This window comes from Hippocampus guttulatus, chromosome 6 (genome assembly GCF_054856545.1).
Source record: "Hippocampus guttulatus isolate MCC_2025c chromosome 6, RoL_Hgut_1.0, whole genome shotgun sequence".
Classification (NCBI taxonomy): domain Eukaryota; kingdom Metazoa; phylum Chordata; class Actinopteri; order Syngnathiformes; family Syngnathidae; genus Hippocampus; species Hippocampus guttulatus.
In genome coordinates, this window is record NC_141266.1 from 7078520 (window position 1) to 7095256 (window position 16737).

General features: G+C 40.3%; 2 protein-coding genes across 3 annotated transcripts in view; one reads left to right on the forward strand and one right to left on the reverse strand.

Moving 5' to 3' along the window:
• Positions 1–4013, reverse strand: part of ibtk (inhibitor of Bruton agammaglobulinemia tyrosine kinase) — a 28211-nt gene extending 24198 nt beyond the window's left edge. For both annotated transcript variants that reach the window (XM_086113163.1, XM_086113162.1), the window contains exons 1-4: positions 3864–4013; positions 2332–3240; positions 2093–2189; positions 1784–1908 (exon numbers count right to left, since the gene is read on the reverse strand). In XM_086113163.1, the coding sequence (XP_085969289.1) occupies positions 1784–1908; positions 2093–2189; positions 2332–2655 (546 nt within the window). In that variant the 5' untranslated portion in view covers positions 2656–3240; positions 3864–4013. The remainder of the gene's footprint in view (positions 1–1783; positions 1909–2092; positions 2190–2331; positions 3241–3863) is intronic.
• A 2812-nt stretch (positions 4014–6825) lies between these two features.
• On the forward strand, positions 6826–8887 carry tpbg (trophoblast glycoprotein). Its single transcript, XM_086113700.1, has one exon. It carries the CDS (start codon positions 7199–7201, stop codon positions 8351–8353), a length of 1155 nt encoding a protein of 384 aa, XP_085969826.1. The 5' UTR covers positions 6826–7198; the 3' UTR covers positions 8354–8887.
• Positions 8888–16737: the final 7850 nt, after the last annotated feature.

The following is a 16737-nucleotide window of genomic DNA, read 5'->3' on the forward strand; positions in this document are numbered from 1 at the left end:
ACACGCTTGTCGGAGTTCATTTCCTGTCTCCTCCAGAAACAGAGTTGCATAACACAGGACTCGGGAGACAAGAGTGTTTTGCTGGGGTACCCAGGTGGTGTCCTCTCAGGACGAACTGATAATGCCCTGTTTTTACACGACACCTACTGCTCTGTCATGAGTTTTGAATACAGTTGCAAGGAAAAAGTAGGCCAACCCTTTGGAATTACCTGGATTTCTGCATAAATTGAGAATAAAATGTGTTCTGATTTTCATCGAAGTCACAATAGACAAACACAGTCGGCTTGAACTCATACCACACAATTATTTGTTTTAAGTTTTTTTTCATTGAACACCATGTAAATATTCACAGTGGGGGGTGGAAAAAGTATGTGAACCATTAGGCTAATGAGCTAATAGGAGTCAGTAGTCAGCAACCTGAAGTCCAATCAATGAGATGAAAAACACACCAGTTAGAAGTTTGCTTTTCTCAAGACTGATGTGACCCATGCCTCACACCACAAGAGCTCTCAGAAGACCTATGAGCAAGGATTGTTGAAATACATAAAGCTGGGAAGGGTAACAAAATTATCTCTCAAAGCCTTGATGTCCATCAGTCCACGGTAAAACAAATTGTCTATAAATGGAAAAAGTTTAGCATTGTTGCTACTCTAACTAGGAGTGGCCGTCCCCTAAAGCTGAGTTCACAGTGCAGAATGCTCAGAGATGTGAAGAAGAATCCTAGAGTGTCAGCTAAACACTTACAAAAACCTCTCGCACATGCCAACATCTCTGTGGACATATCCAAAATACGTAAAACACTGAAAGAGAATGGAGTTCATGGGAGGACACCACAGAAGAAGCAACTGTTGTCCAAACATTGCTGCACATTTGAAGTTTGCAAAAGATCACCTTCATGTTCCACAGGACTACTGACAAAATATTCTGTGGACAGATGAAACCAAAGTTGAGTTGCTTGGAAGGAACGCATCACATTATGTGTGGAGGAAAAAAAGCACCAACATCAAAACCTCCTCCCAACTGTGAAGTATGGTGGAGGGGGCATCATGGTTTGGGGCTGGTTTGCTCCCTCAGGGCCTCGACAGATTGCTATCATCGAAGGAAAGATGAATTCCCAAGTTTACCAACTGCCACCAATTGAAGCTCAACAGAAGATGGGTGAAGCAACAGGACAATGGCCCAAAGCACAGAAGAAAATCAACAACAGCATGCCTTCAACAGAACAAATTACACCTTCTGGAGTGGTCCAGTCAGACTCCTAACCTCAATCCAATAGAGATGCTGTGGCATGACCTCAAGAGAGCAATTCCCACCAGTCCTGCCAAGACATTTTCTAAAGTAAAACAGTTTTGTAATGAGGAATGGTCCAAAATTCTTCCTGATCGTTGTGCAGGTGTGGTCTGCAACTGCAGGAAACATTCGATTAAGGTTATTGTTGCTAAAGGAGGGTCAACCAGTGATTAAATCCAAGAGTTCCCTGACTTTTTCCACCACACATGGTGAATGTTTACATGGTGTGTCCGATAATAATACATGAGAACATATTGTATGTGTGGTAGTAGTTCAAGCGGACTGTGTTTGTCTATTGTTGTGATTTAGATGAAGATCAGATCACTTTTCATGACCAATTCATGCAGAAATAGAGTTAATTCCAAAGGGTCCACAAACTTTCTTTCAACTGTAGAAGCAGGCCACTTTGACGAGTGCAACGGAAATTTAGAACACAGCCTGAAAGTGAGATGTTTGGTGTGGGGAAGCAAGTTGTGAAAAACACAAAGCCTACCTGCTTAATATAAACTCCAGTCCTGGCAAAGACATCCACTAGCTCAGGGTGCAATCGACTCTCTTGATTGCCATGCCCAAGGCTGAAATTTGTATTATTTCCCCATGTATAAACTTCAGTCGGATCTGTAATGCGTTAAAACACACACACACACACGCACACACACACGCACACGCACACACACAGGGAAAGCAATATTTAGTATTTACGTTTTCAAGCCAGTTTCAGTTCTTTCATAAATGTAATACTGTACAGGATTATTTTTCAAATCACCCAATCATAGTGTGATAAATGTAAAACATCATTTACCCGCGTTTTTCAACGTGACGTGAGGTGGTCGATCCTTCATAATCAAGTCCAGGGTAGAAAGACCCTCCTTATCCTGAGTGGAGAGGACTCCGCCATGCTAGACATAAAAAGCATGACAACACTCCCATTAATAAACTGACTGAAACTTAATTTTGAGAGTTCACATTAATTGTCTTTTTCAACAGCCCATTCAGTGATCACCAACTTGATAAAATTTAAACTTGTCATCTAACATGTACCTTGGTCAGGGAAAGGAGACAGTGGATCTGTCCATAGAAGACGCTGCGATGCAGAGCGGTCCAGCCTGATTCTTTATCCTTCACTGTCAAGTCAGCATTCTTATTTTCCAGCAGCCACTCCAGTATGGCCTTCTTTCCCAGTGAGGCAGACAGGTGCAATGCTGTGCGACCAAGTTCATCTCGCAAAGTTGCTGCATTATGGCAGTGTGACGTTAAGAATGCTCGTAACTGGCCCTCAGAACCACTCGTTATTGCTGCTACCACCTCATTTGCATGCTCCAGTGAGCGGCATTTGGGGGTACAGTCTGACAATTCCAGACTCATCCTGGGCTACCCAAAATCTTCAAATTGAGGCCTGCTGCCGTCTGACAGTCTACTCTAAATTACTAATCAAACCTAAGACAAAGCAATGTGAAGCTGCAAATACAGACACACACACACACACACACTGTAGCAGTGACAATCTCTAGTGAAAAAAGGCTTCCCTCAATAGGGGTTGAGTGCATTAAGCCTAAAAATAACAAAACGAAAGGTTGAGATGTTTGTCCTGCGGGGTGCTAGAATTGTGCTTGTGTTGAGCTTCCACTGCACCCTAGCAACCCCAGAAACTGGGAGACTTTCTCAGTCTACCATCTCAATAAAATGCTGACCACAAGCCAAGGTGCTTTCACAAATGGCATCACTACACTAACAAGTGTTTTATCTTGTGTACCAAACCATGCAATCAAATATTACAAAAAAATAATTTGTTCTCTATGAGCTCTCCAGATAATTTACAAAAGGCAACACATTCAATGATTCCTTCAACCTTCACAGCCTGCAGTCTAACCATCAACTTGAGGGGAAAGCCACCCTTTCCCCTCAAAAGTCACACACTGCTTTTCAAAACTCCATAATTGAAGCAGTAACCTGTAGAAGAAACATTGAAAAACAAAGATTTCATTAGAACAAAATGGAACCCTCCCACAAAATAAAAGTTGACTGAAATGTGTTATTCATTCGAAAACATGAAGCTATTTTATGTTCTTAAAGTTGAAAATTCAAAGTGCTTTAGAACTGCATTTAGGGCTACAAATGCTTGAACATTATGTTTGATGGCATATATTGATAATAGTGTATTATTGTGTTATGTAACAAGCATGCTAAATTAGCATTGTAGTCGGGTAGCTAGTTTCAAGTGCAGGCCGCATCATAGTTACTTCGTCAAGAAGTGTAATTCGCCAATCTCTTCATTTAATACAACTTCCAAGCATAAGAAATGTCTCAGTTGGAGGAATCTCACACCGATCCCCAACAAGCTTGGTGGCTGAGCTAGGTGTAGCTCCGAAGCGAGACGGCTAAAATACATTGGAATTTGTATTTTTTGTGTCGTAAAAATGAAAATCATGGCAGGACAAAACCAACCTAAGTGTCATGTTACATTTGACTGGACGTTCGTCCGGATTAGTCAGATAGCTAAATTGACTGACACATCATCGCAAACAAGTATAGCCGACATGAAATACCAAATGATATGAAAACAATCACACTACCTTCCGCTAGATAAACAAAGAAAAGGAGATGGCAAAATAAGTCACATTAGCTGCATATCTCGACTGTTCCATTCCTACAAATAATTTTCTTCTTGACACTGTAACATAAATTTAACTAGGTCCTTGCCTATCCGGTACAGTATTACATCACCAAATAACAGCTGAAGGAAGGCGGGACATTCAGAACAATACTTTGAGCCTATTGGGCGATGCGGCATTTTGTGCACGTCGAACAATCTTTCCTTTTGACCAATCATAGCAACGGAAAGAAATGTCGTCACGGACATGCGCATTGTTTTGACCACCCGAGTTACGTCATCTCGATTTTTGGTATAGTACGTCATGCGGCGAAAAATGCGGCCAAAACGCTTCCGAGGAAGCAGCCGTCTTCTACGCATAGCTACAACGGAACGTAAAACTGCCACGTGCTGGAGAGTGATTAAATGTCGCACACATTCATGAAAAAAGATCCCCCAGACTGCGGAATGTCACCATGTGCAGTACATGTGTGATAAAACAACGTCGCTTGTGCAGAAGTTGACTGCCAGAGTCGGTAATGGTAAGCTGAAGCTCCAAGCACTTTGCCTTTTCACTCCCCGGTCATCCTGCATTAAAAATATGCACATCCAGCTATTTAATGGGGCAAATAATTTATAATTATTGGTTTAAAAAAGAAAATCAATGGAAAGCACGGACCATATAACTAAAATAAAACAGGATTTAAAACAATCATTTAAAATTTCACATGGCGACCCGGTTAGTGGTTAGTGCGTCGACCTCACAGTGCAGAGGTCATGTGTTCAATTCCAGCTCCGGCCTCCCTGTGTGGAGTTTGCATGTTCTCCCCGGGCCTGCGTGGGTTTTCTCCAGGTACTCCGGTTTCCTCCCACATTCCAAAAACATGCATGGCAGGTTGATTGAACACTCTAATTTAGAGTCTAAATTGTCCCTTGGTGTGAGTGTGAGCGTGGATGGTTGTTCGTCTCTGTGTGCCCTACGATTGGCTGGCAACCGGTTCAGGGTGTCCCCCGCCTACTGCCCGAAGACAGCTGGGATAGGCTCCAGCACCCCCCCCCCCCCCCCACCACCACCACACACGACCATCCCCCGCGACCCTTGTGAGGATAAAGCGGATCAGAAAATGGATGGATGGATCGATGAAAACCTCACATGGAGAGAATGACCAGCAGATGTTGGTAGTGAGGGTCTGCCTCACTTGCCTTTCGTGCCTGCACGTCCCTGCTGATTGTGCTCACCTTATTTGGTCGGGAGCAGTGTAAAGTAGTTGACGGGATATGCTGAACAGCTTCTGTTGAGATGATTTGGGGAGACATTGTTAATTATGATGTTGCTGGGCTGATTTGATCGCAGTATAGAAGCTATAAAAAAAATGTGACGCTGCATGGTTCGGCAAATGTTTTATGATTAAAACATGAGGCTCACTGTAAATAACCTGCTGTACCGCTGACAGGTTGGAGGCTCATTCTTGACAGAGACGGTGCTGTGGAAATATTGGAAAACTATAATCGAATGCATATAAAACACACGTAGTGAGATTGCATATAGTGAGAAATATTCTGTAATCAACATGTAAGGACAATCACACATTCAATCAATACAATGTCAATGTTAGAAAATGATAAACCTCACTGAAAGTTGAATAATAGAACAAGACTTGTGTGAAACGACTACATTTCAATTCAAGCTAGCTCGCAGTAGCACAATTGGACTCTGTGTCTTTCTACAAGACCTCCCAAATTATGAGACGTGTTTTGCATGAGAATTCTGCATTGTGTACTACGAGACTACCTCAATAAAACAAAAAAATGGAGTGAGTAGCACCCCCCGTGATTCTGTTCAGGAGGAACAGTGCTGAAAATGGGTGGATGTTTTCAAAGTTTTAATTATCTTTCAATTGATTCCACATAGGGCGGAACAGTGATCAACCGATGAGCACGTTGGCCTGACAGTGCAGGTGCAGGGTTTGATTCCGGCTCCTATCTTCCCGTGTGGAGTTTGCAAGGTTTCCTCGTGCCTGCGTGGGTTTTCTCCGGGTACTCTGGTTTTTATTCACCATAAAAGTGGATGTTGATTACTGAAAATGTGTTTCCAAGTTTTTGTTTTGCGGGCCTCTGAAATAGCCTTGGCCACCCCATGGCCATCCAAAGATACAGGAAAAAAATCGAGCTCGCCCACTGATCCCTGTGAGTATTGTTATGTGCTCTTACAAGATATACAAGTACTTCTATGTTGTTTGAAGCTTTATAATTAAAGGCTGCAAAAACACCAAGATGAGCGTCGGTGACTGTTTTCTACCCGGTGCGCAATGGCGTCACCAGGTGGTAGCCTTGGTCAAACATGAAGTACCTGTATATCTCTGGTCACTAAACTTGTTAACCTTTATTTAACCAGGTAAGGCAATTGACAACAGTTTCTGACTACAATGTCGACCTGATCGCGGGCAGCAGGGCAAAGCAAGGCAGAATAAAAGCAAGTATAAAAACTACCAATACAATAAACTATATATATTCTGCACAATGCATAAATGCAAAAACCCCTGCTCAATATTTTGGTTTACAACGCAGAAATCTCTAATGTCACGCCAAAATAAATGAATAACTAAATAAAACGAAAAAGGAAAATTGTCCACATTTATGTCACTGATATGCATTTTTAATGCATCATTACATTACATTGTCCCTAAATTTGTTGTACCTGGGCTTCCTCAGAGGTCCCATAGGTCATAGCACAGTCATTATAACTTTAAAATTACAATCACAAATTACAATTTAGCAAAACGCGGAATTTCAGACTTGAACAGCTTTTAAGGCTTCTGTGAGGCTCCACGAATTCCACCACGCAAGCACCCCTCTCAGAGGATTATGATGGTATGGTCCACCCTCGGAGTGGAGCTGTTGTGTTTGGATTCGCCCTCCTTAGTTTCTCACCAGGTTACCGAGCGGCAGACTCCAATTTACAGTCTGACAGCAAGGAATATTTAAATAGCATTTACCGGAGACCGGAGACAAAGTGCATTGTCGTTTTTGGCGCGGTTCAAATTATTTTCACCAAGTTTGACTTTTGAATACCTGACGTGTTGATTTTAGTTATTTTTTTAATCCTGCACGTTCACGTTGAGGTTTGGAGAATAAACGAAGCGAAGAAGTTTGTGTACATCCCTACCTTTCCCCCTCGAGGAAATGAAGACCTCAGTAAAGATGGTTTGGGGGTAGATTCATGGCGTTTGAGTTTGAAGTGGAACGGATCAAGGTGGGGAAAAACTTCACTCGGAGGTGACTGTTCCGGACTGACGTTGCGCACAGTGTCCATAACAGATGGGAAAAGACAAGATGCGCCTGTTGAGCACATCGTGCTGGTGTCAAAGCGAAGGAATTCGAATGAATGCATTAATGTACGGTGTGATGCAGTTATTTTTGCTTCTTGCTATCATACGGTCCTGTCAGGGCTGCCCGGAAAAATGTGCATGTTCCTCGCAAACAGTAAAATGCCAAAACCAGGATTTGGACGCAATTCCGAATTTCATACCTGTCAATTCTAAGTTACTTTCAATCACGGGAAACAACATTTCGAGCATCAACGAGGACTCTTTTCCTAGCCACCTGGAATTATTAACAGATCTTGATCTCAGTGACAATGAGATGGAGGCTGTGGAGGAAACTGTGTTTCATAACTTGCCAAACCTAGAACGGCTGGATCTGAGCAACAATAAAATCCAAACTTTCAGCGAAAAGGCTTTTCCAGATGACAACAAATTGCAGGTGTTGAACCTCAGTAGGTCTTTTCACAACCATTCTTCTGTCAAGGGGATACTGAATGTCCTTGAGAATGGAAACCTCCTCCAGCTGGCAGTTTTGGATTTGTCCAACAATGATCTTGTGCTTCTGCCCGATGATTTATTTGCAAGTTTATCCAACCTGGTCAAGCTCAACTTGCAGAATAGCTCCATCATCTCCATCCCCGATGGGATACTAACGTTGCCGCAACTGCAAGACCTTGATCTGAGGCACAACCGTCTCAGGAATGTTCCTTCCACCTCCCTGATTGAGTTCAACTTGAAGTCAGACCTTCATATTCGTTTGGTAGGGAATCCCTGGCGTTGTGACTGTTCTATTGATGACTTGTTGGTGTGGCTGAAGAACTCCACTCAGGTCACAGACATGAAGAACCTTACCTGTGCAGACCCTGAACGTCTGAGGCGCCAGCCACTATTGCAGGTGGAGCAGTCCCAGCTGAAGTGTTCGGGCAACATGGAAGGCGTGCTGGAGACTTCATATGTTTTTCTGGGGTTGGTACTGGCACTGATTGGTGTCATATTCCTGTTGGTGCTCTACCTGAACCGCAAAGGCATCAAGCGCTGGATGTACAATATCCGGGATGCTTGTAGGGACCACATGGAGGGATATCATTACAGGTATGAAATAAACTCGGACCCACGTTTGGCCAATCTGAGCATCAATTCAGATGTGTGAGCAAGAATTGGGCTATTGTCCAGGACCCCCAGTGACACATTAATATGACTTCATACCACTGAAAGTTGCATGAGTCTTCCTGCCCGCCTTGTCGTGGCTCCCAATAAACCCTTTTATCCACTCACTTGTTCAACTACGGTTGCATGTTCTGTATCCCGCAGCTCTGCTCTGATAGAGACTAGTGATCTTTTTCCTTACATGTGTGACAGTTGCATGGACAATCAGTCATTATGATGATGGTGAAAAGACTGGTGAAGTTTACTTTGCCTGAAGGACAAACAAATAAACACACTGGCGTTTATTAACGCAATGACAGAATAATCCATATTCTACTGATCGTCACATCCTTATGTCACTGCTGAAGAGAAATGATATTAAGTGTGTCTGGGTTTTTTTCTCTGTTCAATACGTGAATTTGTGATCAATAGTTGGACTTGTTTGTATGATTATAGTGCACTTTATTTATGAGATTGATATGACTCATTTTCCTTGTGAAAATGTTCAGCTCAATAAAATGCCTCTGAATTGCTTGTATCCACATTGACTAAGGGCCTTTTAATCGTCAGAGCAGAAATTGGCAGACAGAGCAGTTTGTAGCTATACACACATGCAACAGGTGTGCATCAAGCACCCCTAAATTCCATCTAACATGACTCAAAATACCACTTGTGATTCCTAATACATTGTACTATTTCAATTTGTAATTTGATTTGACGTAGTCATTTAGGCATGCACTGCCGATAAGCTTTACTCTTCTGCTGACGGCGCCCTTCATCTGCACTCTTGTAGCTTGTTTGAATCAAAATTGCTATTTTTACGATTCAAGTGTGTGATGCAGCCTTAAAATTTAAAACGTGTCACACTGGATATTTGTTGTGCTCTCACGGACTTCGTCCTGCAAAATGTTTTCCCTCTCAGTTTTTGCCTTGAGTGTTCAGTAAGGTGACCTTTAACGATCAAGAGCATTTCTATAAACTGACCTGAGTGACCTCTCATTAATGAAATCTGTATTCCTGCTGTCGCACAAACAAGGTCAACAGAGCCAGTCGTCAATAACTATGTCTAATGTTGACTACCTCATGAATATTTGACTTGGATTTCATTGATTAAAATCAAAGTATGAAAAGGTTAAGCAAAGGTAAAAAGAGGACATTGCATCCAAAATGATCTATTCGTGGGTCTACAGAAGGCGAGTGTGGCTGACTGCTATCTCCTACCCAATTTGCTTCCTGCTGTGAAATCTGATATAAATCCAAGGCTTGACAGTAAAAAAAAAAAATAAAAATCAGTTTGAGCTGCAGCCAGTCGACAACTTTCAAACGCAGAGGCTTTCACGGACAAAGTCTCTCATTCATGAATTTCTTTATACTCCAGTGGCCACCTTAGTGACAAATACCAGAAAAGATATAAACAATTTCATGGCACATTCAAATGAAGGCAAACTGCTCCCAAGATTCTAATGGGGCACAGAAAGGTATTATGGAAATGAGCTCAAGCAGCTTTATGCCTGAAAGAAACTAACACTAACCAAATGTGTTTTCCATCACCGTTTATGACATCACTTGACATTTTTATGACTGCCAGGTATGATTTGAATTGACAATCCTAATGAGACACAAATTATTAAGCCTTATTATAGTTCCCATAGCAGTCAAAGTGAATGAAAGGAAGGAGGGAAAAAAAGCCCTGATTGTTCTTTGCTTGTTGAGGAGTCCCCACAGATAATTATTTTCCACTCATCTAGCAACCAGTCTTGTGTGGCATGTAATAAACCTGCAACACCGTGGCTCAGGCAAAGATTCCCCTCACGCCATGTCTTATGTCACCGCTGTTGCTTACCAGCTCTGTACACTGTAAATTTGTTATTGCGGCTTCAGTTTAACACTTCCCTTCTTGTAAAACTCTTGGGAGACATTTGTGGAAAAAAAACAAGCGAGGGATTGCATTTGTGAAAGGATTCGCACCGGCGTGAAGGTGCTTTCCTCAATTGTCTCTGACTGGTTGAACAGCTGTGACTTTAAAGCTTCATTTCATCCACCCCAAAGTTAAAGACTGTTATTCACAAGCACTTGTTTTTTTTTCATTGAGGTCTCTCAATCGCTGCTCATTCATTCTGAAAATGGATGGCCTCGCCTCGCTATCAGTTCCCCAAAGTGAGCCTTCTCCAGCACTGCGTCCCAAGGGGTACATACATAAAGGTGATTACAATGTTTCCACAGAGACCAACAGTAAGGAGTCCTCCACGTACACATCCATGTAAACCAGAGATTTGTGCCCCGCCACGCCTCAAGCAATGCTTGGCAGCACATTGTAATCAAAGTGGAAACAACGATTGAATGTACTTGGGAGGTGGAAGAAGAAAACAAATGAGCACTTTCTGTTGTATAATCCCAGTTGACACCTTCACCGGTCCACTCATTGGCCCTTTTGTGCTTGTTAGCAGTAGTCTCCAACCACCGCCAACATCTAAATAGCCAGCCATTGACTTATGATGTCAGCGCTTGACCTGGGCAGCATCTCCCTGGACTCGTAGCTGTCAAAGCTGCTGCCTTGAGCTCATTTGTGGACAAGAGGAGAACTGATGCGTATTATTGCCACTAAACACAGACTTTGCCGATAGCAGCAGCCCAATGCGGCCAACATTGTCATTGCAAATATAAGTGATACACACATTTTAATCAGAATCATCTTTATTGGCCAAGTATGCAAGAATACACTTGGAAACTTTCTCCGGTAGTTTGAGCAACACTATTATGACAGCAACAAGCAACTTTAACATAAAGAACACTTAGGACGGAAGACAAAACTACCAAGAGTCGTGAAGCGATGTAGGGATACCACTAATGGGGTTGTGCTGAACAATGACAGCTGTGCAAATGATACGGAGAGTCGTCAAGCAAAATAAAGTGACCAGTCGTGCAGTAATGTTGATATGATTGTTCAAATGATACAGAAAGTCCTTGAGCACCTTTAAGCATCCAGTCATGTGAAATAGTGATCAACAGTGGGTTATACAAATATATAGAGAGAAAAAGCTACAATAATACTGGCAAAATTGGCCACGATTGGCAAAGTGCTTACCATGGAAGTTTGAGTCAACTGTTTAAGTGATTAATGTGAAGTGGGAAGATGCAATTGGGATGTCTGCCGGTTTTAATATGCATTGTTTGATAGCACCTGACTGTGGGACGGAGCTGGAAGGGTTGGTCACCGAGATGAGGAGGGTCCCATATAATTTTGCCTCCCCTTCGGTCTTGCAGTGTATGAGGCCTGAGGAGTGGGTAGAAGGGAGTCGGTGATATTCGCAGTCCTAAGAGTCTGTTGCAGTCATATTTAGTCTTTCTTTGTGGCAGCAACAAATTAGACTGTGTTGGATGAACATAGGACTGATTCAATGACTGCTGTATATTGTTGTTGTTGTTTGTTTGTTTATTGAACATAAAACATATATACAGTAATAATTTGACAGAAAATAAGGTAGATAAAAAAAGAAAAAAGAAAGAAATCAATCTTCATTCAACACAGTTATTATGTTCAAGGGAGTAGGAAGAAGTAAAAAACTTATCTAGTCCTACCCCGTTATGTGATTGTATCTAATAAATCATTTTTATATCAATCAGAAAAGAAAAAAGTAAGAAGAAAGAAGTCTCCATTAAGGCTCATACTTTACCCTTAACCGTGATATTTTTACAACTTTTGGTTTGTATCGGGATTATATACTTCCACACCCTGACACTCTTGTGTCAATTTTCTCTTGTATTCATAATGGATATTTATATACCTTTCTCTATTTATCAACTTAGTTCTGATTTATCATTATATTTAATGTTTTGAATTTATCATTTTAACTCTGATTGATGTAGGTTGTTTGTACTATTTTTTTGAATTTGTTTTTGAACTCAGCAAGCGATTTACTCATTTTCAGGTCCGTTTCGAGATTATTCCACAGATTAACACCTTTGATAGATACACTTCTTTGCTTGATGTTTGTTCTTGTTTTGAGTTTTTTGAATAAGTTGGTACCTCTTAAATCATAGCTGCTTTCTCGAATTTCGAAAAACTTCTGAATGTTTTGGCAGAGCAGGTTATTGTGTGCTTTGTACATTAATTGGGCGATTTTAAAGTCAACCAGGTCATAAAATTTCATCGTATTTAATTTGATAAATAGTGGATTTGTGGGTTCCGTATATTTTGATCTATTAATAATTCGAATTGCTTTTTTTTGTAGGTTGAGAATAGGGAGTGTGTTTGTTTTGCAGGCATTTCCCCATATTTCCACACAGTAGGTCATATATGGTAATAATAATGAAGTGTACAATGTGTACAAAGATCTCTTATTTAGCACTTCCTTGGTTTTGTAGAGGATCCCTACGGTTTTGGCTATTTTTCTTTTTACGTTATCGATATGTGGCTTCCAACATAGTTTTGAGTCTATTACTAATCCGAGAAACTTGGTTTCATACGCTCTTTCTATCTCAATTGAGTTTACCATAATTTTAGCTTGGTGTTTGATTGGTCTTGTGCCAAAAACAATTAACTTCGATTTTTTCAGGTTAAGTGACAATTTATTTCTGTCGAACCAGTTTTTTAATTTGTTTAATTCGTTTTCTACGGTTGTCAGGAGCTGTTTCAGATTTATTCCAGAACAGTAGAAAGTTGTATCATCAGCAAATAGGACACATTTAAATTGTTTTGAGACCTTGCAGATATCATTTATATATAAGATGAATAGTTTTGGACCAAGCACTGACCCCTGAGGAACTCCGTGAGTGATTTTTAGTTGATTCGTTTTTTTATTGTTGAGTTGCACGTACTGATATCCGTTTTCTAAATAACTTTTTATCCATTTATAAGCTACACCTCTAATGCCATATCTTTCTAGTTTTTTCAATAATATACTGTGATCTATTGTGTCAAAAGCTTTTTTTAGATCTAGGAAAACCCCAACAGTAAATTCTTTGTTGTCTATATTAGTGGCTATTGCTTCCACAAACTCCATAACTGCCATTGAGGTGGTCCGCTTTTCCCTGAAGCCATATTGATTCTCACTTAACAGCGCATGCTTTTGTATAAAGCTATCAAGTCTGCGAGAAAATAGTTTTTCTAATATTTTTGAAAATTGTGGTAGTAGTGATATTGGTCTATAATTTGTAAACCGATGTCTTTCTCCACTTTTATAGATTGGAATAACTTTAGCAATTTTCATTTTTGATGGAAAGATACCAGCTTTGAATGACAGGTTGCATATGTGCGTGAAAGGTCGCACTACATATTCTATAATCTGCTTTATTATTGTCATGTCAATATTAAAGCAATCAGTTGACTTTTTATTTTTAAAAGTTTTTATAATATTTGATACTTCTTCTTGTTTTACAGCAGTAAGGAACATCGTGGAGGAGTTTTTTTCTACATATCTATCTATTTCAAACAAGTTTGTTGGATCAGGAATTTGTTTTGCTAGGTTACTGCCGATGTTGACAAAATACTCATTAAATTCAGTTGCTATTTCTGCAGTTTTTTCCAAAATAGTATTTTTGCCTTTGATAAAATACTCTGGATAATCCATTTTTTTAGGACTATTTCTGATTACTTGGTTAAGTATCTTCCATATTTCTTGTGTGTTACTTTTATTCTGCTCTAATAGTGCATGATAATGATCTCTTTTACTGGTTCTTATAATATTTACTAGTTTATTTTTATAGGTCTTATATTTTTTTTCTGCTTCTTCAGTTCTCAATTTTAAAAACAATTTATATAAATTGTTTTTCTTTTTACATGCGTTTTCTATGCCTTTCGTTATCCATGGCTTACTTGGGTCTTTATACTTTTTGGAGACTTTAGTTAATGGAAAATGTTTATCATATAAGGAGATTATGGTAGACTGAAATACTTCAAACGCTGTATTTGGGTCTTCGTTTGAATAGACCTCGGTCCAGTTTTGTTTTTCTAGGTCTTGCTTAAAGGCGTCGGTGGAGCGTTGGGTTCTTAGTCTTATTTCTGTTATGCGAGTTGTTGACTTAGCTTTTCTATCAAAATAATTATGAAAAACTGCAAAAACAGGTAGGTGGTCACTTATGTCATTAATGAGAAGTCCACTTTCCATTTTATGGTCAATCTTATTTATAAATATGTTATCTATTAATGTGGCCGTGTCAACTGTTATTCTGCTAGGTTTCAGGATTACTGGGAAAAAGCTGTTGCTGTACATAGTATTTATGAAGTCGGTTGTTTTTTTGTGTCCATTTGGGTTTAATAAGTCAATGTTAAAGTCACCACATATTATTCGTGTTTTCTTATCGTTGCTGTAACTGAGCATATCTGTTAGTTTTTTATTGAATGTGTCAATACATGATCCTGGTGTCCTATAGATGCAACTTATGATGATATTTGATGCCTTTTTATTATGTATTTCAATGGTTAGACATTCCATTAGGTTTTCTATTGTGTTTGTCAATCTCTCGATTTTACTGCATTTAAGTGCTTTGTCTACATATATTGCAACCCCCCCTCCTTTTTTGTTTTCCCTATTAGTTGCAAACATTTCATAACCTTCTATTTCCATTTCAGTTGTTTTATCTTCATCAAGCCAAGTTTCTGATATGGCAATTATTTTGAATTTATTGAATTTAGTCAGGTATTCTTTGATTTTTGTGAAGTTTTTATAGAGACTTCTACTGTTTAAGTGTATTACTGAAAGTGCATTTTCCAATTTTATATTAGTGTTGAATTGTTCATCCAGGTAATAGTCAGAGTTTGTTACCCTTTGTTTGTTCTGGAAGAAGTTGTTGTCTGGGTCCAAATTGTTCTCGCATAAATGCATATAACTGGCTCAACAGCTCCTGTGGCAGGCCGCGCTCCCTCCTCAGTCGCAGGAGTTGATGTTGGTCTCCCACTGAAAGAATGTAAATTTCAGGAACTTGGAAATTTCAAGCCGCTCCACTTCTTGACAGGGCTGGACCGCTCATCTGACATACAGGGCAAATGCCTGGTGGGCCGACATCTTTTTGAGCAAATGCAGGGCTATTTCATTATTATTTTGCTCCATTTTACCCCAAGAGACCGGCCCACAATATAGAGGAGAGCAGCCCATTAATCCACTTACAATATAGCCAGCAAACTGAACCAATAAACATCAGTGGTAGCCAGGGGTGGTCAGGATTCATGTCTGACTACAAATTTAATAGGAATCTGTCTGCGAATTCATTGTTTATCATACCCTCCACAGTCATTTTTTCATGCAATAAAATGCACACATATGCAGAAACTTGCTGAAAACATTCACGATTCAAGCGGGAATACTCCAAAGTAAAAGCAGCATTTCTGAAAAATGAAGAGATTTTTGTGTCTTTGTGCTTTTTAGATTTGATTTGAATGAATGGACCATTAATTGCAATATGGAAAACAGCGTTGGCTCTGATTAGCTGTTAGCTAGCAAATGCATGAGATAGAAGTACATTATTAGCAGAGCAATGGAAAAAATAAATGTATATTTAGCTCAGCAAAATGATTTTTGTTTGTTTGTCTGTTGTTTTGTTTTTACATCGACTTGATCCTTCTTGTCTTACAGGGGTTTGCAAGCATCCATCAAACTGCTTGGAATGAAATTGATCGAATTTCATTGTTCAGAAAAAGTGGGCGGCCAACTTGACATTCCAACCTGTAATGACCTGTCACCCACAAAAGCCCCTTGAACCCACAATACGATGCCCTACTGACAGTCATTTTAGTTTAGCCACATTTAATATGCCAGTGCTCTTTCCTTGTGTTGAGAGATGGACTGGCAGGTCATCAGATATTCAGGGAGAGCCATAATTGCATTCACTACACAGCAATGGTCTGCTGCTCTGCAAACACCTGGCAAGTTGCCTTGGTGAATGACCTTTCCATATGAAAAAGGCAATCTAAGGCTGTCAATAAACCGCAAACAAAAGATGAGGAATTACGACACAAGGATTTTCACTGGCAATTTTCTGAATCACCCTGATATCCGATTAATGGCTCTGAAGACATACATTTGGTCTGGATTTTGGAGAGTACTGCTGACCTCCACAATTTATCACCCCCTCAGTATCCCACCTCGACGTGAGATGCCCCGTTTTCCCTAATGTAGATTTATGATGCTGTACATTTGATGCTTTGGAAGCAAGTCTCCCATTGAGCCATACCCGTCTTAATGAAGACGGATCTGAGCTGACAGCGCCACTGCCTCTCCGAGGCTATAGCTCAGCCGTTCGCCACATGCGCTTGAAGGACGCACTCGAGGAAAAGCAACACAGCAAGAAACAGAGCACAGTGAGTCAGGCGCAATGTGATACTGTATATGTAAAGCATCATAGATAGAATGGCATTTATGTTTCGGGGATGAATGAGGATTTTAGTTTCTC

What these genes read in the sequence shown, in the direction of transcription:
- tpbg (XM_086113700.1), top strand. Translation starts at nt 7,199, where the DNA reads ATGGGAAAAGACAAGATGCGCCTGTTGAGCACATCGTGCTGGTGTCAA.